This window comes from Aedes aegypti, chromosome 3 (genome assembly GCF_002204515.2).
Source record: "Aedes aegypti strain LVP_AGWG chromosome 3, AaegL5.0 Primary Assembly, whole genome shotgun sequence".
In the NCBI taxonomy this organism is placed as follows: domain Eukaryota; kingdom Metazoa; phylum Arthropoda; class Insecta; order Diptera; family Culicidae; genus Aedes; species Aedes aegypti.
Genome location: NC_035109.1, coordinates 8,083,943 through 8,110,559, shown reverse-complemented (window position 1 = coordinate 8,110,559; position 26,617 = coordinate 8,083,943). Strand labels below are relative to the sequence as shown.

General features: G+C 40.2%; 2 protein-coding genes across 15 annotated transcripts in view; one reads left to right on the top strand and one right to left on the bottom strand.

Moving 5' to 3' along the window:
• The first annotated feature begins 3,023 nt into the window (after positions 1–3,023).
• On the top strand, positions 3,024–4,408 carry LOC5571892 (protein arginine methyltransferase NDUFAF7 homolog, mitochondrial). The gene has a single exon (XM_001653752.2). It carries the CDS (start codon positions 3,095–3,097, stop codon positions 4,373–4,375), a length of 1,281 nt encoding a protein of 426 aa, XP_001653802.1. The 5' UTR covers positions 3,024–3,094; the 3' UTR covers positions 4,376–4,408.
• Positions 4,409–23,815: 19,407 nt separating this feature from the next.
• Positions 23,816–26,617, bottom strand: part of LOC5571891 (uncharacterized protein CG43867) — a 534,531-nt gene continuing 531,729 nt past the window's right edge. For all 14 annotated transcript variants that reach the window (XM_021849045.1, XM_021849048.1, XM_021849052.1 and 11 more), the window contains 3 exons: positions 26,069–26,243; positions 25,363–25,999; positions 23,816–25,300 (listed from right to left, as the gene is read on the bottom strand). In XM_021849045.1, coding sequence (XP_021704737.1) covers positions 25,105–25,300; positions 25,363–25,999; positions 26,069–26,243 — 1,008 coding nt within the window. In that variant the 3' untranslated portion in view covers positions 23,816–25,104. The remainder of the gene's footprint in view (positions 25,301–25,362; positions 26,000–26,068; positions 26,244–26,617) is intronic.

Sequence of the window (26,617 nt, the reverse complement as noted above, 5' to 3'; positions counted from 1 at the left end):
GTTGTTGCAGGCAGTCCCATAGAGTAAAGTGGGGCAAAAGTTCGAGTGGGATAAGAGTTTCTTTTTAAGGTTTCCAGCTCAATTCAAAACAAATCTCATAAATGTCATGGTGGTTCGAATGCTATTCAAGTAAGAGACTTTTACTCCAAATATCATAAAAATCGATTGAGATTTGGAAAAGTTATGGCTATTTGTTGTTTTTCGACGTGAATATTGTAATTTTTGGTCAAACTTTCGTTGCATGGAACCAATTTAAGATAAAATTTTATTCAATATTTTATGTAAGGGCGTTTCTAGGCCTATCATAAGGTTGCTTTGAGGTGTATTAGTTTTTGCATAAATGCTTGAAAACAATTTTTGGTCCATAGTGGGGCAAAAGTTCGAATCAGCGGGGCAAAAGTTCGACCCATGTATAAAATCACGGAAAAATTTGCAAATTTCCTAAAATCCACATATTATTTTCCAATTCAGTTAAATTTGTCTGATCGTGTGAAAATTGTCCCCAAAATTTTACATTTCCACATAGTTATGTGAAAATCTGCTATTTTTGAGTACATTACAATTAACCCGGTTTTGGGCTATTTTTTGATGAAAATTTAGTGTGTATTTTTCGTCAAACTTAAATTTACGGCTGCTGTAAAATATGCCTATCATAAAAGGATCAATATTTTGTGTTTTAGCCAGTGAACTTTTGCCCCACACTAGATTCGAACTCTTGCCCCACCGGTGGGGCAAAAGTTCGAATAAGACAATTAATTTTGAAACTGTTATAACTAAAAATGGGTAAATATTTTGACACAAGTTTGTTCAGCAAAATTATAGCCAATATGTTGACGGTTCACTATATGGTATTTGTTTTGTTTTAACTGCTATTGTTTTCCTGGAAACTTTGATTATACCACTAAGGTCGAACTTTTGCCCCACCTTACTCTATTGAAAAATAAAGTTATGACAGTCTCTATATGAATTTTTGACTCAAATAGCAACTGCAAAACGTGAATAGTGTTCAAGTTTATATTTTTTTTATGATTAATTAAAGCAAAATGAGTTATCTTTGTGGTTGTGTCTGTAGCTGGGTGCTGCGAATTGAATCCCTTTTTATGTTCAAGCAAATCTTGAAACATGCTTCTTGTGAAGAATTGAGTTTGTCGTATTAGTCCCTCAAACGTCACTTTGAGTTCTCTGTTTATCAAATTTCGCTCTCTGATCTCTCTCTGGAGAGCTTGAATGCGTCCTAGCTCGAATGACTTTCTCATTGTGAAATCGGCTAATAGTGGGTCTGCTAGAAGTTCGTGGATCTATTCCATTTTTATGTGACTGTGCCTTTGGATTACAACGCTGAGTTCGTTCAAAAGTTGCCGAAGGAGCAATTGAAAGGATCATGTCGATGGTTTTATTATTCCGGCCGTAGCATACCCCCTCAATCAAGAAGATGTATAAACTCGATTCCTAGCATCTAACCGAATAACATCGAAAACGACGATTCTGATTAATCAATTTCGGAAACACCGATAGCGTCAGCATCTCGAACGCTTCAATTTTAAAGATTATTTAGGTGGCCAAAAGCCAAAAGGAGAAGAAATACTCAACCTACAAAATGTTGCGCATGGAGTGTCAAGTATTTATCCTTGTGTGAATATTACGTACACTGTTGTTGAAAAAAGTCTTAAATATTATTTAGACTATTAAACAATTTGTTGCAATATAAAGAAAATAATAAAAATAAATATATTTTTTATCTCAGAGATTACAATACTTTCTCACGAGATCACATGATTCTCTCACAAGTAACATAACCAGGGATTGAATTCTGAGAAAATTGAGAGAATCTCTCACGTATCGCTCTCTATAACTATCATTACATGCTGCACATTATGATAGACTGTTTATCGTATACTGCTACAACTTTGATCAGATTGGGGGGATAGTAGTGCATGATAAAACCCCTCTAAACATGCTCCAAGCCTGGGGACACTATTGCTATTGGAAGTTCGTGGATTGTTTATCGTGTCAGTAAAGAAAAACACCTATCCCCAACGGTAAACAAGCGAGAAAAATTGATTTTATCATCGCTCTCTCTTTGGGGCTCTCGCTCGCTGCTTTCATTTATCAGACTTGTTACACCTTGTGATACAATGACGATCGTGGACCGCAACAGATGGGATATTTTTCTTTGCTTGCTTTGATCGTGCTTCATACTCAAATGAGAGCGAATTCTGCAATGCCTGAACATAACCACAATCTGGAATGTTTGGCTCCGGCAATCAGGCTCCCGCTTGACAAGCAAATTGAGTCAGACCGCAGCACCCAGGTCTGTAGTATCGTTCCTATCTACATATATATATATAATTACCTTGCTTTATATAAATCTTGAGATAATTGGCCTCTGCACTGTTTTGATTTTGCATGGGACTTTGTCGTTTACTAATTTCACAGAGGAGTGAAAGAAACCGAATGATTTTTGTGCAGAGCCCCATATCGACAATCCTAAGAACATTGATACTTGTACACCCCTACCTGAGTGAGCTATCAGACCAAGCTTCCGGAATAAAGAACATTGTTATTTTGTCTATCAACCATACGAGACGTGCGTGTCTTTATACGGTATCCGAAACGACGCGATTCTACAGTGTCAACTGAATATTGCATGTAGAAACATACCTACTAGAAGATTATGAACATTTTTATGAGTACCAAAGTAACCTTCATACTTTGAGTACTATATTCTCAATATACATGAAAATATGCACTGTATTCTATTTTCCAACAGATGCACAGTGGACACATATTTATCAAAAAAAAAAATCAGTTTTGAGCAGAAAAACTGCTTTACGATGATTTCAATGACGGTTTCTTGAAAGTTAATAGACACGACTTTCAGGTGTGCCTGCCAAAAATACACAGATATCCGTGATGAAACGAAATGGCAACACTTTGCAATGCAACACCGGAATAGGATGTTGCGCGACACATTCCGAGTGTAGCATACTATCCTCTCTTGTTTACCAACAAAACCATTTGACATTTCGTTATTTAATCGTCCATCGATTGTAAAGTGATTGCAATTTTCACCGGTACTTTAATCAGTGCAGTGATGAGTCTTCAAACTATCCCGCGCTTATTCTGCCAACAAATCCGGGCCTACAGTTACAAACCGGTGAAACGAGTGTCTCTCCCACCGGCCAGCAAGCTGCCTCCGAAAGCGGAAACTGCCACCACTAATTTATCGCTCAAACATGACCTCCAATCGCGGATCCGTGCAACCGGCCCGATTCCGGTGGCAACCTACATGAAACAGGTTCTGACCAATCCGTCCGCGGGTTACTACATGACCAGCCGGGACGTGTTCGGGAGCAAAGGCGATTTCATCACCTCACCGGAAATCGGTCAAATTTTTGGGGAAATGATTGCGGTGTGGTGTGTAAATGAATGGTCCAAGTTTGGTCGACCGGTTCCGTTTCAGTTGATCGAATTGGGACCCGGTAAGGGAACGATGATGCGAGATGTTCTGCGGGTATTTGATAAGCTGAAGGTTAGCCAGGGAATGGCGGTGCAGATGGTGGAGATGAGTGAGCATTTGAGCGAAGTGCAAGCGAGGCTGTTGTGTAGGAGCAGTATGGAGTACACGGATAAGCCTTATTACCGATCGGGAATTACGGCCAGTGGGACAAAGATTTACTGGTATCGACAGCTGGAGGATGTTCCCGAAGGATTTGCAGTGGTGCTGGCGCACGAATTTTTCGATGCACTTCCGGTTCATAAGTTCGTCAAGCAGGACAATGCTTGGAAAGAGGTGCTGATTGATATTGAGCCGAAGAGCGAGGACGGGTTCCGATTTATCGTGTCCAAGTCGGAAACGCCGATGCTAAGGTTGTTCCTGAACAACTATCCCGATTTGGTCAAAGATAGGAATCAGATTGAGATTTCATTTGAGGCGGAAACAATCATTCGACAAATTGGATCGCGATTCAATGGTAATGGAGGATTTGGTCTGGTGGTCGATTACGGCCATTTGGGGGAGAAAGGCGACACGTTTAGAGCATTTAAAAATCACAAACTGCACGACCCTCTGCAGGAGCCGGGAAGTGCCGATTTAACTGCGGATGTGGACTTTAGTTTATTGAGTCGGTTTTGTGAGGACACGACACAGCTGGTGACGATTGGACCGACCAGTCAGCGGGCGTTTTTGGAAGCAGCCGGCGCACAGGAGCGATTGAATGTTCTTATGGGAAACGGCGGTTTAAGTGAAGAGGAAAAACAGCGACTTTCGGATGGGTTCCGGATGCTGACTGATCCGGAGCAGATGGGCGAGAGGTTTAAATTTTTCGGGCTCTACCCGAAAGAGTTGGAGAGTTTTGTTAAGCAGAAGTTTTGAAATATTGTATTAAATATGTTGAGTTTTGAAAAATTGGACGTTTTCTTTGTGGAAAGAAAAGTTACCTCAAGTTTGCGCGAGTGTTGCAAAGTGAATAAATCTACGGCCTTACAACAGCTGGAAGATTGGAAACTAGTCTTTTCAAATGTTGTTCTTCAAACTCCAAGTTCTTAGCAGCGATCCAGAAAAAAAACCTGTTTGTAAGGAAGACGAAGGCGAATCTTTGTCTAAAATTGTTTGGTGGATTATTCAACCCAGATAATCAAGTCAAATCGTCAACGGAGACTGACAGAAAACTCAGAAAAGATTATTAAGGAGCCCTCGAGAAAACTAGTAAATCATCAAATATTTCTCGGTGTGGGTAATATACCCGAGGAGGAAAGAATAACTCGCAATAACTTATGCATACCATATTTTGGTATCATACCACAATTAGGTATTGTTCAGTTATCAATACCTTATTTTGGTATTATAATGGTATTTGCAAAAATGTTAAAAATACTTCATTTTGGTACCGTCGGACGGGGCTACTTTTGATTCCGGGGGCTACTTTGGACACTCACCTTTGGTATTTATTTGCAGTGTAAATATTAATCTGAGCAATTTTGTGTCTTCATAGCATAGCATAGACTGACTGTACATGTCAATGGTTGCTACTCCGTGATTGATCGGAACTGGTAAGAATTGTACTTCGATCCAAATGAATAAGGGATGGGAGTTTCCGCTTACTCTCGAAGTGCAATTTTAGCAGATCTAATATTATTGATCAATAACGGCGCCGGCCAAGTCCTTACAGTCAGTTGGGATGGGGAAGGAATGTTAGGGTGTAATGATTGTTGCTTCTAGATACCGAGAATACCTCTGTATCTCCACAATCACCACGGGAAGGGTGTTTATTAGGGAGGGAGTCACCTCTGGTCGATGATGCGATCCATGGACAAGGGAGAAATATACGACTAATATTTAAAGCTAGTTTTGTATTTTTGTCTCGAGAAGTTTTTGGTAGAAGCTTTAAAAAATACGTCAACATCTATAATGTCAAACAATTCAAAAGACGTTTTTATTAATGACGAAAACTGAAAATTACATGTATATATTTAAAAATTATATGAAACAGGAATAATGCCGACACTTGTAGTGACGAACCATACATAGTTTGTTTGAAAATTACATATGAGTATTACTGTGCATTTTGTCTCGATATGGTAGAAGTTTTAAAAAATACGTCAACATTCACAATGTCGAACAATTCAAAAGATAATTTTCAATAATAGGAGGGTCTGTAGCCTTGAGGTTACACTTTCGCTTCATAAGCGGAAGGTCATGGATTCGATTCCCAGCCCCTCCACAAAAAAACCGTCCAGCCACCAGAAGGCGCTTCACGGAGGACCGTGCTTTGGGGAGCACATCCATCCTCCGTCAGTATCAGATGGTGACTGAGACAAACTGACCCTCTTCGCAGGCAGCTAGCCTCACTAACAGCAGAGCTCTCTCCTACCTGCTCGGTGTGAGAGTAAAAGAGTAGGAGAGAGTGAAAGAAGATGTAAATATAGATAAGTTAAAAATAGATCTGTATCGGTAAAGAAGAAGCTACAGATCAACTGATTCCGGCACAGTAGTGGCCACGAGCACAAAGTGCCTTATAAAAAAAAGATAGAAAAAAAAATGTTAAAAAAAAGAAAAAAAAATCAATAATGTCAATAAGAGAAAAATAAATGTATATTGAAATTGTATAAGAAAAAAGCATAATGCCGACACTTATAACGACGAACCATACAAAGTTTGTTTTCATAATACATAAAAGTTACGCTTTCAAGAAAAAATGTGTTATCATAAGCATGAAACGAACTCACCAATTGGTAATCCATTCTCGACTGAACACAAAACTGACACTGACAGCAAAACTTCTTGGCGTCCCGAAAACAAACCGTCTTGCTTGGGCCTTCCGAAATACCTACCCAGCAAGACGCTCCAAAACAGGGAAAAAAAATCTCCGGCGACGAAAACACGCGCGAAACCGTGAGCAAAATCTATCGGACGACCATTAATCTGAGCAATTTTGTGTTTTCAGCACTTTTATTAATCAATGTATGCTCTACCACTAGGCATTACTTGTTTTTGGAACAATATCAACAATAACAAGATAAACAAGAAAATATTTCAAGAAAGTCAGAATAAATATTCTCAAGGTATAAAACATTGGCTATGCAAACATTGTTGGAATTTTTCCCATGTCGTGGAAAGTTATTGGGAGCATCACAAAACTATCAAATGGCCAAGTTTCATAAAAGTTTTGTGGTTTGTTTTGCTTAAAATTGTTGTTTTATTAAAATAATTGATCAAATGCCTTATTTCCCAGACTTTTATTTTATTATAATGTTTTGGTTTGTATATTTTACATCATAAATAAATATTTGGGATAGTGAATAGACATGAAACACACATGTATCAATTTTTTTTTTCCTATCTTTATTAACGAGATTTTTAGCCCTGGGCTAGTTCATCTTGGGACCAACGGCTTTATTTCCCTTCCAAAGGAAGTCGTCACTGAAATTTTTTGGTGACTATCTCGGGGATGGGATTCGATCCCAGGTCCTCGGCGTGAGAGGTGTGTGTTCTAACCACTACACCAGGTCCGTCCCCCGCATGTATCAATACCTATCAATGACAAGTTCACAAAATCATCTCTAAAAAATATTGTCCATCATATTTTACATGAATTTGCAGTACAAAACAATTGCATCCTTCGCGGTTAAGAAAATTCTTAATTCAAACATTTGTCAAATCGTCAAAATCTGTCGGATTTTGTTGAAATTTGAAGCTATGCTAGCTCAACTATTATAGAATTAGGGAAAAATCTGTAAAAATATATTAGTCGTTTTTTCTCCATGTTTCAATGACTTTTTGTGGAACACATTAGGTTCCTTAATTGACGCATCAATTCTTCAATGTGCCTAATTTGACGCACTATGTTCCTTATTTGACGCACTAAAAATAATGGCTAAAGTTCAAAATATACAAGAGTTTCAGTATTCAATAGTTCAATTAATTGAAAAAAGCGCTTTAGGGTGAACATAAAACTTAGAACTTTTGGAAAAAGTTGTCAATGACGTCATCCGGTAGTACTTCTACTATGCGTTTAGTTCAAGTGTAGAAAATAAAACCGGCAATTGAGTTTAATCCATAGTCAAGCATTATTGTTTAGTTTAATGTATTTTCGTCGTGATATCAAACAAGGGAAAGGTTAGAAAACTACGTTGCGCTGGATAGGGAAGCTTGAGCTTGAGCTTGATTGGCCGCCCGTTGATGCTACTCCAGTATCGCCAGATCAGCTGCACTTACACAAGGAACCAACCGAATGACTGCTTGGGACTAACAGGCATCCTCAGTGATATACAACTACAAAGTACGAGGAAAGGGACGGGCCTGGGATTGAACCCATGACCTTCTGCATATGAAGCAGAAGCGGCAGTGGCGTAGCTAGAGTTTTGGCGGCCCGGTGCGGAGATAGATTTGGGGGCCCTTGAAATAGAGATTTGCAAAATATACCGTTAATTACCGAACTCACAGGTGCCTTCAACATTTTTTCGAAAACGTTTAACATTTGAAATAAGTTTCGAGATTAAAACGACAAAAAAAATCTGCTGGTAAAAAACCTCCCATACGAGGGCGTAGCAAGGATTTCCACCATGCAGTAGTTTTTGATGCTACATTTCTTTTTGGATCTTTATAGATATTCTTGGATAATCATGGTTGTTGTAAGATATTAAATAGTATGCTTACGTTTATTCCTAATTGAACTCTTTGAAGATTTGTTGAAAACAAATCTTGAAACGATTAAGAGGAAATTATCAAGTGAAATCGCTGAAATTCAAATTCCTGAAATTCAGCGAATCACTGAACAATTCTTTGTTGTGGGTTTTGATGCAGATCTACTAGGCAATCAAAATAAAATTCAAAGAGGTACAGGTTGGACTCGATTATCCGGAGTATCGATATTTTTTCACTCCGGATAATCGAATCACTATGAAAAAAAATTAAATGTTCGATATAAGAACTTACATAATATCTTTCTTCGTTGTTTTATTTATATGATGCAGTGGCGCAGCCAGAAATTATTTCTAGGAATAGTAGTGGTCTCTACAAGAAAAAAAAAACTTTGACTACCGTCGATGGGGGTGACAATGGGTCTAGGGGGTGAGATTGGGTCAAAACGGAAAAATATGTTTTGTGAAATATTTCAGCTAATAACGCTGATATTACTAAAATTAATAATTCATATGTTAGGGAACATATTATTACACATAATTCATAACGGTATACATTTTTAGAAATAGTAGTTTTTGTTTACTATATCAATAAACTTGCATGTTGAAACTAGATAAATTTTACAACATTAAATTTCTCCTGTACAAAGTATCACGCATGTACTCTAGCCTCTATCGTTGTATTAGTATAATGTTGAAAGTCTTTTCATTACACATCACAGGTATTTTCCGGAATCTGTTTGATTTTCCCACAAAAAAATAATTTTTTTCGGTACGATGTCTAAAACATTAAAAATGGGGGTGACATTGGGTCAAGCAAGAACGATAGTAAATGAAATTCCAAGTCCATTTTTTTGACATTTTACGGTGCCGGGTGTTCTCTTTTTTCATTAAGATGTGTTTATTCTTTCTATATACAGCATCTCTGAAACATCAAACAAGTCTACTTGAGTATTCCGTGCATTGAATAACAATACAACGCATTTTGACAACTTCTCAAACCAGCAACTGTGTTTCGTGCGCAGCAACATCGTAAATTTTTATCAAAAGGTTGTTTTTTTCTAAATTTGATTATTTATCAGTGTTTTCATATAATAGAAACATCTCACGGAAGTACAAATGAGTTGGATCGCTGAAATACTGAAATTATGACGTCAACTTCTGCCTGAAAATTATTGATCGTGGAATGTCGCACCGAAATTTAACTATTTGCGAAGGTTTAAAATAATCACTGTTTCAGTACACCTTTAGGGAAACTCAATGGGCTTTATAGCAATGGGGATGAGACTTTGAAGACAATTTGAGGGAAAAACCAAGAAAATTTATGTCAACTGGACGATAAATGTTGGGTTTACATATTTTTTCTCATAGCTCTTCAATTTTCTGTATATTTTTTCTTTTAAGTGGGTTTATCATACTTGTGAAACATCTTAGATATCTTTTTGTCTTGTTTGCATCGTTTTTTATCAATATTTTTCAGTTGTGAATGATTTTGAAATCATATTCTCAAAAACAAGTTATTTTAATTTCAGTGACCCAATGTCACCCCCTCTATGGGGTGAGATTGGGTCATTTTTCATTCACTTGTGGTGCCGCTGTGAATAAATATTTGCCTTTAATTTTTTGAACAGTTGTTAATGTACCATCAAAGTACATACACATTAAATTTGAAGTTTATTGGAGTTAAATTGCGATAGTTATTCAAAAAATAAATCGCACATATCCCTTTTTGACCCATTGTCACCCCCAACGACGGTAGCATACAAAAAAAAACACTTTTTTAAACCCCCCCTTTTCTTAAATGCGTTCTTAACTGCAAAACCATTCATATTATATATTGCAATACCAAATTATCTCAGATTGATGCATAAAAAATGAAAATCAAGAACATCAAAAAATAAATTCGGATAATCGAGTCTAAAATTCCGGATAATCGAACCCCGGATAATTGAGTCTCCGGATAATCAAGTCCGACCTGTATCCCTAGAGAACATTTTTGAATGTACCTTGAAAAAAAACATGCAGAGATTCTTCTGAACTAAATATATTTTTCTAAAACTGCGAGATTTCTTAAATTCTTGGATATTTTTTTTAACTTTTTGTAAAAAATCTTAGAAGAAATCTTGCAAGAATATTTAGAAAAAAAAATCATGAAAAAACTGTAAGAATCACAAAGGAATTTCTGGGGAAATCACTGCTTTCATTACTTGAAGAATTCCTTGTAGTGCTGGACGAATCCAAGAAGGGCTCGTTGAAAAATTATGAACGAATCCAAAAGGATTTCCAATTATCTAAGGAATTCTCACAAATTTCTAAGATGAATTTGTAAGGAATGCTTTGGAAAACCACGGAATTTCTTGGCCAAAGGTATGCCACAAATTTTTTCAACAATCTCCTCAATTTCATTAATTAATAAATTTCTAGAATAAATTTTATAGGAATTCTTGAAGATTCCTTGAAAAATCCGGTTATAAATTTTCAGAAATTCTGTGGTAGTTTTTTTTTAATCTCTTAAAGAACTGATGTCCATTTTGGAACGCCAGATAGATAACTATTAGCTATATCATAGTGGTTTTACGCGCAACGCAATTCTTTCAGAAATTACTAGAAAAAAATCCTGGTGGCATGGCAAAATCCAGTTGAATTTCTCCAAAAACTCTAGAAAAGTTCTTGGAAGTATTTTCTCAACGAAATCTTGAAGGAATCTCTGGATACCTTTTATAAAAAATGTGAGTGTAAACCATGGCATAATCTATATAAATAAAAATGGAATGGTGTTTGTATGTCACGAAATGGCTTACGAACGGGTCAACGAATTTAAATGACTCTTTCTCAGTTTTGTTCGTCAAGGGTTCCGACGTGTTTGTGTGTAAAAAAGTCCCAGGATATTCACCGGGAAAGTTGAAAAAACGAGCGCGAACGAAACTGTCATTTTATATGAGACGATCAAAAGCGTTTTTCAACAGCCTACTTGATGGCAAGACGAAGTTTGCTGGGACCACTAGTTTCAAATAAATTAACAGGATAAATTTTTTAAGAAATATCCCGGTGAACTTTTAAAGGTCACCAAAAAAATTTAGATGATTTTTGGTAGGTATTTTTGGATGATTTCAAAAATAATACCTGGAAAAAATTCAATTTACAATAACTTTCATAAAGGAGTTATTGAGGATTGTTCAGTGAAACACGTCAAGGAATCATCGAAGTACTTTCAAAAACAATTTCATCAAATCATTGGTATACTCCATAACATGAACTCTGAAGAAATACCTGTGTTTATCTCTAAGGGATTGATTTTGAGATAAGGCTAAAATAAGGCTAAGGGAAACACCTTTACATAGTAGTTGATGCAATTCTACGAACCTTTGTCGAACACGATTTTATGATTGGAGCAAGTTTTAACATAGTTTGGTTTAGGTTTGTCTCTCGAGGTTCTTGAAAATCTCTTTTTTCGTGAAGTTTTTTCACTGAAAAGCATGCCTGCATGAAAATTTCGGATTTTTAATTTCCATACATGATGACTATGCATATCTAAAAGTCAATCCCGTTCAAAGTTACCATTTATCTTACGAAAATAGATTGTAAAAAATAGGTAATTATGAAGCACATTTGTAAATCCACTGTGGGTGAGTGGGTAATAGGACAAAAACGAAACCAATTGCCTGTCAAAAAAGACCACTTCTCATTGGTCGTTTTAGCAAAGGCCTACTTCCACATCGTTGATTTGAATTGCAACAGGGCACAAAACATAGAACATTTTGCATTAAATCTTTTTCTTCCAAATCTATTGATATTCGATGTTAAGTTTACCGCATGTGCTCCTACAACGCTAAAATAAATATAAAATACTTAATTGAGAGCATTACAATGGAATTGTGCCAATTTGCTCTAAAAATATCACCAGTTTTGAAAATAAACTTGAATGTTTAATAATAAACATCCTCTATTGAATTAAATGAATGAAGCGTGCAAGTAACTACTAAATTATTAGCCTTGATATTTGAATATGTTCACAAGATTTGCTTAAAAAGGACACTGGTTTTTGCATCGTCAAGGCTATCGACTGAAAAACAACGGGGCAGTCTTAGTTGAGCTGTCACGTCCTGTCCTAGGGTGAGCCAAGAGCACCACCGTGAGCTTCAAAGAATACAAAAAATGAACACGTTAGCACTGCCTTTTCTCATTCGATGATGATGATTGTTTCCAAATCGTTCTAAATGATCAGTGAAATGCGATCAAAACAATCATCTCTCGGAAAGAAAAAGCAATGCTAACTTGTTCAATTCATCCGTTTTTGGTACATGTGGGCATTTATTGTAATTTATTGCCTTAAGCAACATGTAAGCTGTTGATAGTCAATAAATTCAAAAATTTTTTATGTTCGATTCCCGTTGACTAGGGCCTGAAAAAATAATGTCAATGGGTCTTTTATATAACATGTATATTGAGAAAACTGTAATTTCTGGGTACTGTATAAAACAAATTTGGATCAAACAATGTTAAAACTCAATTTAATCTTATTAGCGTGTTCGACAAACTTTGACAGAACAGAATTAACTTTCAAATAGTGGTAATAGCAAGTGGTTTTGATTTTCCACATGCTAGTTATGATTTTTCAAACCTTGAAATAAGACCAAAAACACATTTTCAACTTGAAGCATACTGAAATCTTTATAAAATGAGCTGAAAATTTGATCAGACATTGTTCTTGGCATGAGAATTCCGAATACTGCTTGACCGGTAGATTTCCAGACATTTTTTAAAATATGAACAGGTCTTTTGTACACCCATAGCATTTAACTCATGTATATGCTATTGAGAAGGTTTCTGTATCATTTCTAAACAAATGACAATGAGAATGGTTCAAATCGTAAGAATATGTGGACAAGTTCAAAGCTCACCAATGCTCCAGATTTTTGAGGCCTTCAAACTTGGGTAAATTTGATTGAAAATCAGAATCAGAATTATGAATTCAAAGCCGTAGTTAGACTCATGATCTTCAAATTAGGTATCTAAGCTTACTTAAGTATCTACATGAGCGTCGTGTTTAGCTATAAGAAGGCCCAGTTCTCTCATACGTGCAATCGATTGAACAACAACAAGGCAAATTACATAAAAAAGTTTTTGTGAAGTCCCCTAAAATATGGGGATCTAAAGCTCAGGTATCATGCCCCTCGCACAATTCAAACATAGCCTTAAAGTATCAACAATAAGGGATAATCAAGGGGCCCCTGTGCATAGCTGATGCAAGTCTAATAAAAAAAAATTATGCTTGCCGTTCTCATTTTCTTTTTGAGATCGTTGTCAGTTTTCTACAAGCTATGTCGAACTTTTAAAGTTATAAGAAATCCGCATTGCGATTTTGGGGCCCCTAGGAACTCGGGGCCCGGTGCGGACCGCACCCACCGCACCCCCCTAGCTACGCTACTGAGAAGCGGTAGCCATCAGACCACCAACCCCGTCATTACGTTGCGCTGGATGGGGAAGGAAATTGCAAAAAATAAGCAAAAATAGGTCGAAAACTAGAACGAGAACAACCGATTTCAAAAATGGACGTTTGAGAATCTTCATTATTTATAACACGTGAACTACGCCTACTTGTCCCATGTTCTATGTAAATTTTATGGACCGCGGGACAAATATGCGTAGAACCAACGGCAGTATGAGCCTCAAAAACGATCGAGAGCCATATATGGGGTCATCCATTAAGTACGTTATATTACTAGGGGGCAGGAGGTGGTCAGCAATGTGTGACGAATCATACAATTTTGTTAAGGTTCCACAGACAAAGTTCGACGTATGGCGGATGGGCGGGGTTGCTGTAGAACATGGTGTGTTTTTGTGACACGTGTCTAATGGACACTCCCTATTGTATAAATTGTACTAAACCAACTATGGTCTAATCCACTGGTGTACTAAATTTACTCGGTCTGAGAATTGTGACACTTGAGCGGGGCACGCTCCCATATGATCCCCACGTGATCTGGACCCGCTCTAGTGTCAAAATTCTTCGACCGAGTTAGTTTAGTACACCAGTGGATAAGACCATTAAACCTCACCTCCTGACGTATTTATTGAAGCTTCATTGAAACATTAGGGGACGTCCATGAACCGCGCTAAATTGTGCGATTTTCAACCCCTCTCCACCTTGGCCACATTTATTGTATGAAAAGTGCGAATATTTTGTATGAATCGTTGCGTTTCGATGAAAATCCTCCTCTCCCTAAAAACGTGACGTAATCTATGGATGATCCTTTACATGTGGTTACATAAAGCGTTGGGTTGTTCAGCGTACGGATTCATTGAATGCAAGCACCATAAACATTTCTTTTCCTATTTTCAAACAACAAAACATGCTGAACAAAATAGCAAATAATAAGGAACATTGTGTGCCTAACTTGACGCGCAAAATTTTCATACAAAAATATGTCTTAAACCTTAAAAATAGAAAAAAAATGACGTCAATTAATGAATAAAAGAATATTACTGTCTGTTGTTGATGATACTGCTGTAATCCTTTAATAACATGTAAATGAAGATTAGGCAATACATTTTCGAGTGCTAGTCTGAACTAGAATTACTTCATGATAAAATAATTGAAAAATGCGTCAAGTTTGGACCCGCGGCAAATATGGTACGTTCACAGTATCAATGAAAAACGTTCAATAACATCACAATGGATCATAATCTACAGAATCAGTTTGAAATTTATAAGAAAAAAACATTTCATTATCAAATTGTGAAAATGTCCAAAGTAGCCCCTTTTTTGTCTTGAAGGACAACTTTTTTCGCTATTCAAGCATTTTTGTTATTTCTAGATGGATTTGACTCATATTGTGCATATTTGTTACATACATATACCGTAATTTCGGGTGAAATTGATCACTTTTCACGGTTTTTCTTGTCTGATTTCTATAATGTTGACAATGCCAAACAACTGAATGCAGAAAAACAAGTATGAAGGTGAGCCTTATTGACTCAAGTACCAACATTTTCTAACAAATGTAATTTAAGTGCCAAAAAATATGTCTAAAATAAAAAAAAACAGGAGATCTCATTTCGGGGTGAAATTGATCACTTATCAATGCGATTATTGTTAGTTTTCAAAACAACTCTACATAATGAATTTGAGCTCCCTGAATCCGAATATGCTTGTCAAATTCTTAACAATACAATATTTATGGAAATAATAAATGTTTAAATTTCAAGAATAACGCAACAAACGCCTAAATGTATGCAATTTCCTAAGGAATTTCCTGATATCTAACATAAATTCAATTATTTCAACTGAATCAACGAATTGGTACGAGTTTTGGTTATGAAATCTAGTTTAGGGATATATCTTAAGTATCCTAACAAACTTTCAGGATTATACCATGTCCAAATCCTTGTCTAGGACTAGAAGTTTATTGATGTTTGTCAATACTGCACCGTACAAGATTTTGAAATTTTACATTATTTTCATTGAAATGAACATTTTTGAACGCAAAAAACTTCACAACACACAATTTGGACATACTTACGACAAACAACGTTCATTCACTGCAGGTTACATTGATATTTGTGCTCCATTAGAAAGAAATAAAATCGAGTGACACAGTGATCAATTTCACCCGAATTTACGGTACAACTTAAATATATGCAAGAATTATCAATATCTATCCAGAATTCTAAGGTGTAATTCTCGACTAGAGTGAAGTGACTCGCCGTGTAAATCAAATCGAGAGTCACTTCACTCGAGTCGAGAATTACACCTCGCTATACGACACCGACAATTCTCACCTTATGCCAGTCGTAGAATAAACCCAAATTTACGCTGGGTTCTCGCAAAATGCTTGAACTAGACATGATTCTTAGAAATCCAGGATTTTCGAATATTACTGGAAAAGATTCAGACAAAATCCTTAGAAAATTTCTGATATAATTCTGAAAATGATCCGTATAAAATCCTGGACAATATTCTCACATGGTTCAGAAAAGATGTTTTGAAAGAATCCTGACCTGCAATGCCGTGAATCGCAAGTCAGACCCATCTGTAAAAAGTAGGATTTAGAAAATAAGGTGTGAAGTTTCCAAACTCGTTTTCCATACGGATTCAATAATTGCAGGCTATTGGACCATGTACGACGGTACAGCTGTGTTACGGCCCAGGACTCTCAGCATCAGGAGGGGAATTTATCAAGTCGATTGGGCTTATTCTACGACTGGCGTGAGGTGTCAATTGTCGGTGTCGAGTGAAGTGACTCTCCATTTGATTTGCACGGCGAGTCACTTCACTCGAGTCGAGAATTGTCACCTCGCTATACGACACCGACAATTGTCACCTCACGCCACTCGTAGAATTAACCCAGATACCTTTAGTCCACTGTGGTTTAGCCTGGCCATGAACCTCCTCAGCAAAGCACTCTACCAAAGCAACTATGGCTACCAACTAAAAAGTGGGGAAATAAGTACAAAAGTTACCCACACCTTCTATATGGACGACTTGAAGCTATTTACAGATGCTGCATCAGCTGTTGCAGCTAGTTACGGTATTCAGTAACGACATCCGGATGGAGTATGGTATTGACCTGGGAGGGAGGCACAGATACTACACACGAAATATAGAACAACGTTTGTTTGAACTGCAAGATAACTCCAGCTTGCCAACAACAATCAAGGCAGGCTAGAGGAAAATCGCTAGTTTTCTTTTGTTGTGTACTTTAGATCTTTCCTGACAAACATGGAAAATGGGCCACAGTTTTCTATGCAATAAATATTCATTTTCATTGGAAAAAGTAAAACGATGCGTTTTTAAATGCTTTATATTCAATCAAATTGAAAGGTGTTCACGTGATATTACTTGCATTATGTGCATGAATTGATTTTCATTCAATTTTTATCACTTTTGATGAAAAACGAAAATGTGTTTTAATCAGTTAAGCGCTTTTTCCATGTTAGTCAAATGTTTGAGATCTGGGCTCACAGTGACAGTTCGTGGCAGAGGAATCTCGGCTCACTATGACGTACAGAAATTTTGTATTGGTTTCTCCCTCCCAGGTATTGACAAATGCCTGTCAACTCATCTCATTGGGGTCAAGTTATGGAAGTCAGCTGTTTCCACGTCAACGAGCAGGAGGATCGCCACACGATGATCAAGAAGGAGCTGCAGGAAAAGTTCTTGTCTCGTGTCAACTGTGTTTTGAAGAGCTATCTGTCTGCCGGCAACAAGGTGAAGGCAATCAACACGTTTGCTTTGCCGCTGTTAACGTATAGTTTCGGGGTGGTAAAGTGGACCAAGACTCACTTGGAGGCGATCGAAACAGCAGTACGAGTGGCGTTCACCAAGCATCGAATGCGCCACCCAAAATCGTCCATTGAGAGAGTCACCGTGCCACGTGCAGCAGGAGGAAGCGGTGTCATCGATATCCAGGCACTATGTGTCTCCCAGATCCAGCAGCTGCAGGCATATTTCGTAGAAAGCCAGAGCCGCCACAAAATTTACCGCACTGTATGCGAAGCTGACCGCGGTTTCAGCGCCCTGCATCTGCTCGCCGTCCATTACCAGCTGAACTGCGACATCAAAACCGTCGATGAGATGATCGCGTCGTGGAAGCAGAAGGAGTTGCACGGAACGCACCCCCATCAATTGGGTCCTAAAATTTTTAATGAAATCTTATTTTTATTTAATAACACGAAAAAGCATGTTATTGTAACTACTTTAGCAATTTTTCCCGCTCAAATAATGGCTATAACATGTTTAAGCTTTAATTTAAAAATTTGGTTCATAAATGAACCTTGACACTTTTGATCATGTTTGACGTTCGCTTAGTCGGCAAAACACCACAGGGGTTTTAGTTCGACCACTGGGGTTGTTCCTATCTGACATTTCGTAAGGGACACGGAAAACAAAATACACCCAAAATTTGAGTTTAAGCCAAAGGATGTGACCAAATCTAAAAAAATGTTTTTTGGGCTTAAACCAACGGAAAACATTAGAAAATTGAGTAAACATGTGTTTTTGGCCTAAACTTAAGCGTTCGGCACTAAAATTGGGACAGGGCTTTAGGACCCTATTGGAGCTCGAACACATCGATAAGGTGGCGTCAAACACGTGGCTGGTGCGGGGTGACCTCTTCTCAGAAACAGTAGGCTTTATGGTAGCCATCCAAGACCGGGTAATTGCGACGAAAAACTATCGGCACTGTATATTGCACGAAGACGTGGAGGACCTGTAGGAGTGATAGCAATCTCCATCTCTTATGAACCACCCTATGTGGAGAAATCGGCGAGCGAGCGAAAACCCATTCTTCATCGGGCAATCCTTTTTCGCCCCACTCGATACAGGTCTACCGCTACAAAAGTGATCGAGAAGTTTCATTCCATCTTTGAACTGTATCCGAGTTAGAAGTATTTTTTCATTAAAGTTGTTTTTCCTTTCGTCGTTAATTAAAACCGCGTTTTTGTTAGCACATCCGAAAGAATGGTATTCCCACTGTCCTCCCAGCTCCAACAGGTTATGGGCCCAGTGGATGATCGGAAAACGCAGAAGTGATTCGGTTTTCGCAGGTAGTGATTTTTTTTTCGGCCGGTGCGGTTTTTTGCGGCACGCGTGTGTGAACTGATCGACGGAAGAAGTAAAGTGCAAGTGGATACAAAATGGCAGACGTTTCGAAACTTTCTTTCGTACGGCTGAATAACAGTAACTGGCAGTCGTGGAGTTTCCGGATGCAAATGCTCCTCATTCGGGAGGAACTTTGGCATGTGATTAACGCTGAAAAGCCAGAGGAGCCGGACGACGACTGGGCGCGCGATGACCAGCGTGCTTTGGCAACAATCGGCTTGTGTCTGGAGGAATCTCAGTACAGTCTGGTGAAGAAGAAAGAAAGTGCAAAGGAAGCGTGGAAATCACTAAAAGCGTACCATGAAAAGCCAAATATGTCGTCGCGAGTGTCACTTTTAAAAAGATTGTGCTCCATTAACCTTTCCGAAGGCGGTGACATGGAGGGACATCTCGTCGCGTTGGATGATTTATTTGAGCGGCTTGAAAATGTTGGGCAGAAACTGGATGACTCGTTAAAAGTGGCAATGATTTTGTGTAGTTTGCCTAGTTCGTTCGACAGTTTAGTGATGGCTTTAGAAAGCCGACCGGACATTACACTCGACACAGAAAGCCGACCGGACATTACACAACGAGAAAGTGTGTTGCTTCTGTAAAAAGCCAGGGCATTTCAAGAAGAATTGCCGGAAGTTTTTGGCACTTCAGAAGAGCGGAGGTAGTGATTCGAAGCAGGACGGTAAACCGGCGCCTCCGAAGGCCAAGCAAGTTCAGAAAACGAGTGAGCCGTTGTGTTTTATTGCGGAACATACTGTGAAAAATGCGTGGATCATGGACAGTGGGGCGTCTTGTCACATGACTAGTGACAGAAGCTTCTTTACGTCATTGACGGAGCGTGCCGGAGCAGATGTTGTTCTCGCCGACGGGAACGTAACCAAAACGGTCGGTTCGGGTGAAGGTGTAATTCGCGGTATCGGTGGTGACGGAAAACCGGTAGACATTCGTATTACCGACGTGTTGTTTGTGCCGGGATTAGACGGTAGTCTGTTGTCGATCGGTAAGATGGCAAGCAAAGGACTTGAAGTGCGTTTCACGGACAACGGTTGTGATATCGCGAACAGTTCGGGCAATCTTGTTGCGGTCGGTGAGCGATTCGGTAATCTGTATAAACTGAGTGAAGTGGAACGAGCAATGCAGTCCGTCGGTGAATGCCACAGTGAAATGTATCGTCATTTGTGGCACCGACGATTTGGCCACCGTGATATGGACGCAATCGTTAAGGTGAAGCGGGAAAAACTCGGAAGTGGTGTAAAAATGACGGAATGTCGAAGAGAAGAAATTTGTGAAACTTGCCTCGAGGGGAAGCTTACTCGAAAGCCTTTCCCCAGTGTTGTGGATAAGAAATCGAAGAACACCCTGGATCTTGTCCACACTGACCTGTGCGGGCCGTTCGACAACGTCACGCCGAGCGGTAACCGGTATTTTATGAGTCTAATTGATGACCATAGCCGGTTCACCGTTGTATACTTGCTGCGCGAAAAGTCGGAGGCCAAGGGGAAGGTGAAGGACTTCGTGTCGTTCTGCCAGAACTACTTCGGGAGGAAGCCGAAGATCATCCGATCAGACGGCGGCGGTGAGTACATAAACAAAGATTTGAAACTTTTCTATGCGAAAGAGGGCATTGTCGCCCAGTGTACTACCGCGTACTCGCCGCAATCTAATGGAGTGGAGGAGCGGAAGAACCGCTCTCTGCAGGAGATGGCTTCATGCATGCTTCTAGATGCCGGCATGGAGAAGAGATACTGGGGCGAAGCTATTCGTACGGCAGCGTACTTGCAGAACCGGCTTCCCTCCAGAACTATCGACGGAACACCCTATGAAAGATGGTACGGTAGCAAGCCGATGTTGGATCATTTGCGAGTGTTCGGGAGCGATGCGTATGTCCATGTACCCGACGTTAAACGGAGCAAATTGGATCCTCGGTCGCGGAAGCTGACGTTCGTTGGGTATGCGGAAGATCGGAAAGGATACCGATTCTTGGATCGTACGACAGGCACAATAACGCTGAGCAGAGATGCTACCTTCGTCGAATGGGACAACGGCTCGTCGCAGGTGGAACTCCAGAGCCGGAAGAACGCCAATCCAAACTGGCAGAAGCAGCGACAATCGGTGTCGGTGAAAGATTCTTGAGAATCCGAAGACGAGGCCTCCGACGTGAGTGAAAATGGAGAATTTGAAAGTTTCGACGAAGAGCATCCGATTCAGGAGGAGCGGAATACTGTAGATCCGACCAAGCAGTTGCCGACCAGGAAGACGCGAGGAAAAATGCCCACCAAGTTAACGGATTACGTTGTCGGAGTTGCTATGAGTTCCGTTGAAGAACCAACGACATTTCGTGAAGCCATGGAGTCGTCGGAGAAGAAATTTTGGATCGATGCCATGGAGGATGAGATGAAATCACATGACAACAACATCACGTGGGAACTTGTGGAGACACCGCCGAACCGTAAAGTTATTGGAAGCCGGTGGGTCTTCAAAGTTAAGCGAAATGAGAAAGGTGACATCGTGAAATACAAGGCGCGTGTTGTGGCCCAAGGCTACGCACAAAAGTTCGGCGTAGACTACGACCAGGTATATGCTCCTGTGGTTAGTCACACAACTTTGCGGACGCTGCTGGCTGCGGCGGGTAGAAACAACTTCGTTCTGAGGCACTTCGATATTAAAACTGCCTACCTGTACGGGACCTTAGACGAAGAAGTCTACATGAGACAGCCGCAAGATTTCGAGATGCCGGGGAAACAAAACCATGTTTGCAGGCTTCGGCGGAGTATATACGGGTTAAAGCAGTCCGCTCGCTGCTGGAGCGAGAAGCCCTCGACGGTGCTTACGAAGCTAGGATTCCAGCGGAGCTCAACAGATCAATGCCTCTTCTTTAAAGCGATGCCAGATGGAAGTAGGATCTACGTGTTAGTCTACGTAGACGACATGTTGGTTGCGGCGTCAGAACCATCAATGATCGACGATGTCTACCGTGGATTACAACAATTCTTCGAGATTTCTGACCTTGGGAAGGCCCACTACTTCTTGGGAATGGAGATAGTACAGGAAAACGGAATGTATTCCATCAGCCTGCGCAGTTACATTGCGCAAACGATTCGAAAGTTCGGGATGAGTGAAGCGAAGCCTAGCCGTACACCGATGGATATAGGATACCCTCAAGATTCGGAAACAAGTCAGCCGCTGCAGGATGGGCAACACTATCGAAGCTTGGTAGGTGCCCTTCTGTACATCGCTGTAACAGCTCGACTAGATATAGCAAACACCGTTGGGATCCTTGGCAGGAAAGTGAGTAGTCCCTCTGAATCCGACTGGACAGCAGCTAAGAGAATCCTCAGATACTTAAAGGGAACGCAGGACTGGAGATTGGTATTGGGACAATCGCGAGAAGAAGGAAATAGACTGGTAGCTTACTCCGACGCTGACTGGGCCGGAGATGTGTCCAGCCGGAAGTCAACGACCGGGTGTGTTATTTTCTACAACGGCGGTGCGATAAGCTGGATTAGCAGGAAGCAAAATTCGGTGACCCTGTCCTCTATGGAAGCCGAATACTGTGCCTTGAGCGAAACCTGCCAAGAACTGCTCTGGATACGCCGTTTGCCCAAGGACTTCAACGAAGAACAGCAACAACCAACTCTTGTTTTTGAGGATAATCAAAGTTGCTGGAGTTTTGTCAGCTCTGATCGGATGAGTAAGCGTTCAAAGCACATTGAAACGCGTCAGCATTTCGTTCGGGATCTCTGCGATCGCCGGGAGATACGTTTGGAGTACTGCCCCACAGAATGCATGGTCGCAGACATCTTCACAAAGCCTCTTGCCGCAATCAAACACCACCATTTTTCGTAGATGCTGGGACTCACGGATGGACGAGTTGAAGATTGAGGAGAAGTGTAGGAGTGACAGCAATCTCCATCTCTTATGAACCACTCTATGTGAAGAAATCGGCGAGCGAGTGAAAACCCATTCTTCATCGGGCAATCCTTTTTCGCCCCACTCGACACAGGTCTACCGCTACAAAAGTGATCGAGAAGTTTCATTCCATCTTTGAACTGTGTCCGAGTTAGAAGTATTTTTTCATTAAAGTTGTTTTTCCTTTCGTCGTTAATTAAAACCGCGTTTTTGTTAGCACATCCGAAGGAATGGTATTCCCACTGTCCTCCCAGCTCCAACAGGACCGCTGTGCAATTCAGTAGGGGAGACTATCGAGCATGTCGTTACTGGTTGTTCAGTGCTAGCTGGATCAGCCTACTTCGATCACCACAACAAAGTTGTCAAGATTGTGCACCAACAGCTTGCTCTTAAGCACAACTTGGTGGACCAATTTGTACCCTACTACAAGTACCTGCCTGACGCGGTTCTGAAAAATAGTTACATATAACTGGGATCGCGAGATCATAACGGACGTCCTCATCCGTGCCAACCGCTCCGACATTGTAGTCTACGACAAAAGGATGAAACGAGTTACACTCATCCACATCGCTGTACCGCTGGACCACAATGTTCAATCAACGTTCTCTAACAAGATAGCGAAGTACCACGACTTGGCGGAATAGATAAAGCAGATGTGGCACCTAGAGGTCGTCCGTATAGTTCCGGTATTCGTTTCAGCAACCGGAATTGTCCCGAAATCTCTCCTAAGGTCCCTAGACGAGCTGGAATTGAAGAAGGACCTACACAGCATCCAAAAAGCGGTGATTCTTGAAACCTGCAGCATAGTTAGACGGTTCCTGAACCACCACAACTGAAAAGCTCATCCAGCAGACTCATAAGGATAAGTAAACCGATAAATGAGATCCACAGAGCCTATCCAAGTAACCACTAGTTCGCTAATTCGCCTTTTTGGGCATATAGGGCTGTTATAATATAGGGCATATCCGCTCTGTAATAGTCCTATACTAGCACGGAGGGCGAATTAAAGTGATTTTTGGTTACTTGGGCATACAGATTGCCCGGGGTAGGTAAAAGTTCTCAGCATTTTTTTGCTGAAGTGCCAAAACTCTATAATAATAATTAATAATAATACTAAAAAAATACAAAATTGGCATCATGGCTTTCTTTCAAAAGAACCCAGCCGCGATCTAGTAAACAATCATCGACACCCCCTACATGTTTATTTTCCACTCAATTTTACAGCTTCTTTGATTTTTGCGTTTTTCCCTGTCCCAATAATGGTGATGCTACGACACACATTCTATGGCTCCGCTCTCTCTCGTCTACCAGTTCGTTCCAATTTGAAGAACTTTCCAACACTATATTCTGCTGAAAGGGGAGGATTCTATACAGGCCCTCCGGAGTACACTTTTCCTACTGATTCATCCTATGGTATAGGTCGAGATTACAAAAATTGTCCGGTAGATGGTGTGAGTGTGTTTTCTTTTTCAGTGTATAACAAACAATTGAGAATCGCGATTACATGTGACTGGTACGCCCTCTGGCCAATACAGTGGTCCTACTTTATGCCTTGCTATCCGCGCTTGTTAGCCGCTAAACTACCTTTTTTCTGTTACTGCACGAGTGTATTTGAATTGTTTTGTGTATAGTTTCCGGTTATAGTCAAGTTAACTTCTTTCACATTTATTTTCTCTGCGTTCTTCCGTAGTATAACTATTTTTCACTGTCTAAATATAGTTTTGCGTAAAAAATCACATAGTTTTCCTATTTTTATTTTTCATCTGTAACAATTTTTCGCTGAAGCACTCTCTTTTCCGACTCGGTTTGACTCCCATTTGACGCATGCCTCTCTCAGTTTGTATCAGTTAATGTGTTTTTTATTTGGTTAGATTTCTTTAGAGTCTACTAACTAAGAATGTTCAAAGTACTTAATGAAATCAAGTTTAATGTATTAATTATTCGAGCACTCTCTGGAAAATTATTTGAACTTTCTTCGCTAAACTGGAGTACGGGAGTTTTGACTTAGTGTTCGCTTAAAAACTAAAAGAATTATTTACACAAAATTAGATATGTTAGATCAGAAACAAAGAAAATGCAAACAAAAACTTAAAACTTTTCGCAAAATGTTACAATTTTATTATCTTAGTCGCCTACATGTATACAGTAAATCCGTTTGTTAGCAAACGTTTCTGGTAAAAGTATGTTAATTAAATGCCTAAAAAACGGTAGACCACCTTACACAAAACTAATATCAAATAGATATGCTCCATATGGCAACACCGAAGAAAACTAAATCTCAATCGCAGCAAGCGATAGCGTGCAAAAAGTGTAAATCAAAATACACTGAACCTAAATGCTCTGCTACTTTCCGAAGCCTGATCTGCTCGATTGTGTGAGTGTGGTTTTGAATGATTGCGATGTGACGGCATAGGTTGTGCGTATTTATGCTACTATCCCACCGTTTGAATCGCTCTTTACTAACGGCGCTGGTGATCCGGTGTGCTCTTGAGGATGTCCGGCTGGCCGTGCGAGCTGAGAGTGTGGCTGACGTGCGAATTGAGCGTATGCGAGTGGGAAGTGAGCGTGTTGTGGGCGTGGGTTGTGTTGGCATGCGACGAGTTGAGCGTATTGTGCGCCGGCGTTCCCGTGCACGAACCCGGATGGACGCGGGATCTGCAAAAAAGCGAGCGAATGGGTTAGAAAAGACGGATGTGCAACGACAAGGTTCAATTTACCGAATACTTCGATGACTTCCATTTCTCGTAAGCGTGTTCATCTGAGGCGTTCCCGGAAGAGTGTGCCCCAGAGCATTCATGTAGTCCGCTATGAGGAGCGTAATCTCCAGAATCTTTGGTTTACTCATGGCGAACAGGAGTTTCTGCTCGGGGCTTCCAGCCAAAGTGTCATCCGCGCTGACCACCAGCATGAAGTCGTCTTGACATCCTCCGAAGGTCATTACCGAACTGTACGGATACCGGGCGATCGATGCCATCGAAGACAGCTCCAAGACGCTGAGGGCATCCTCGGAAACTGCAAGCCAAGCCATGGCTTGATCGGAATGTCTGGGTTTCGCTTGGAAGAGGGCAGCACCGAAAAATGGCCATTTCCGAGCGCATGTTAGATATATCCGTACGCAGTCCACCACGGACCGACCTTTCAGCAGCGACCACTTGCTCGCCACAACTTCCTGGAGTTCCTTCAATCCGTCCGGCGTGAGGGCATCCCGGTAGCGATACGGATAGAACTTATCCAGCGCTTGCAGTGAACTCGTTTTCGACTTGTCCGCCGCGTAGTCGCCCATATCGATTTGAGCCATGAGCGATGCCAACTCCAACGCCAGGTCCCGCGACAACGGGAATCGTCCTTGAACAACTGAAAAGCGAGGAAAAGCGGGGTTAGTTCACAACTTTAGATTCACCTGGGAAGCTTCTAGATGCCAACCTTGCTGGTTGATCTGGTAGCTGAGCAGCAGTCGTTCCTTTTCCGTCTCCAGTTTGGCCGCGTGCTTCCAGTAGAGGCGGTTTTTGTACGTCAACTGGATCACTCGAGAGTTTTCGAACTTTCCGGAACCCTTTTCGCGGAGGGCCGTTTCCCACTTGGAGATGACGTCGCAAAGCTAGTTAATAGAGGTGAGAAATATGATAAGAATTTTCAAATGTATATTACATTAATCTACAAATTTAGCAGGTTCCTGTGAAACATTGATCCGGAATAATACCTGGAAGAAACTTGAGAGGACTACTTGGGTATATCTTTGTATGTTTCCGTGGAGGAAACCTCGGAGGACATTCTAATGAAATCATTAGATAAATATCTTGAGTAATCCTTGAAACAAAATGTCCTAGTGTAACTCCTGGTAAAATTTCTGGAGGAACCTTGAAGATATGAAAACCACTAATTGAACATTAACACATTCTAATTGGTCCTCTATTCTGAAACAGATCTTGAAGGATTTCTGGGAGAAATCCTGGAAGAATCCCAGTAAAAATT

Excerpts from the sequence above, each read along its gene's own strand:
- LOC5571892 (XM_001653752.2), top strand. The coding sequence starts at position 3,095 with ATGAGTCTTCAAACTATCCCGCGCTTATTCTGCCAACAAATCCGGGCC.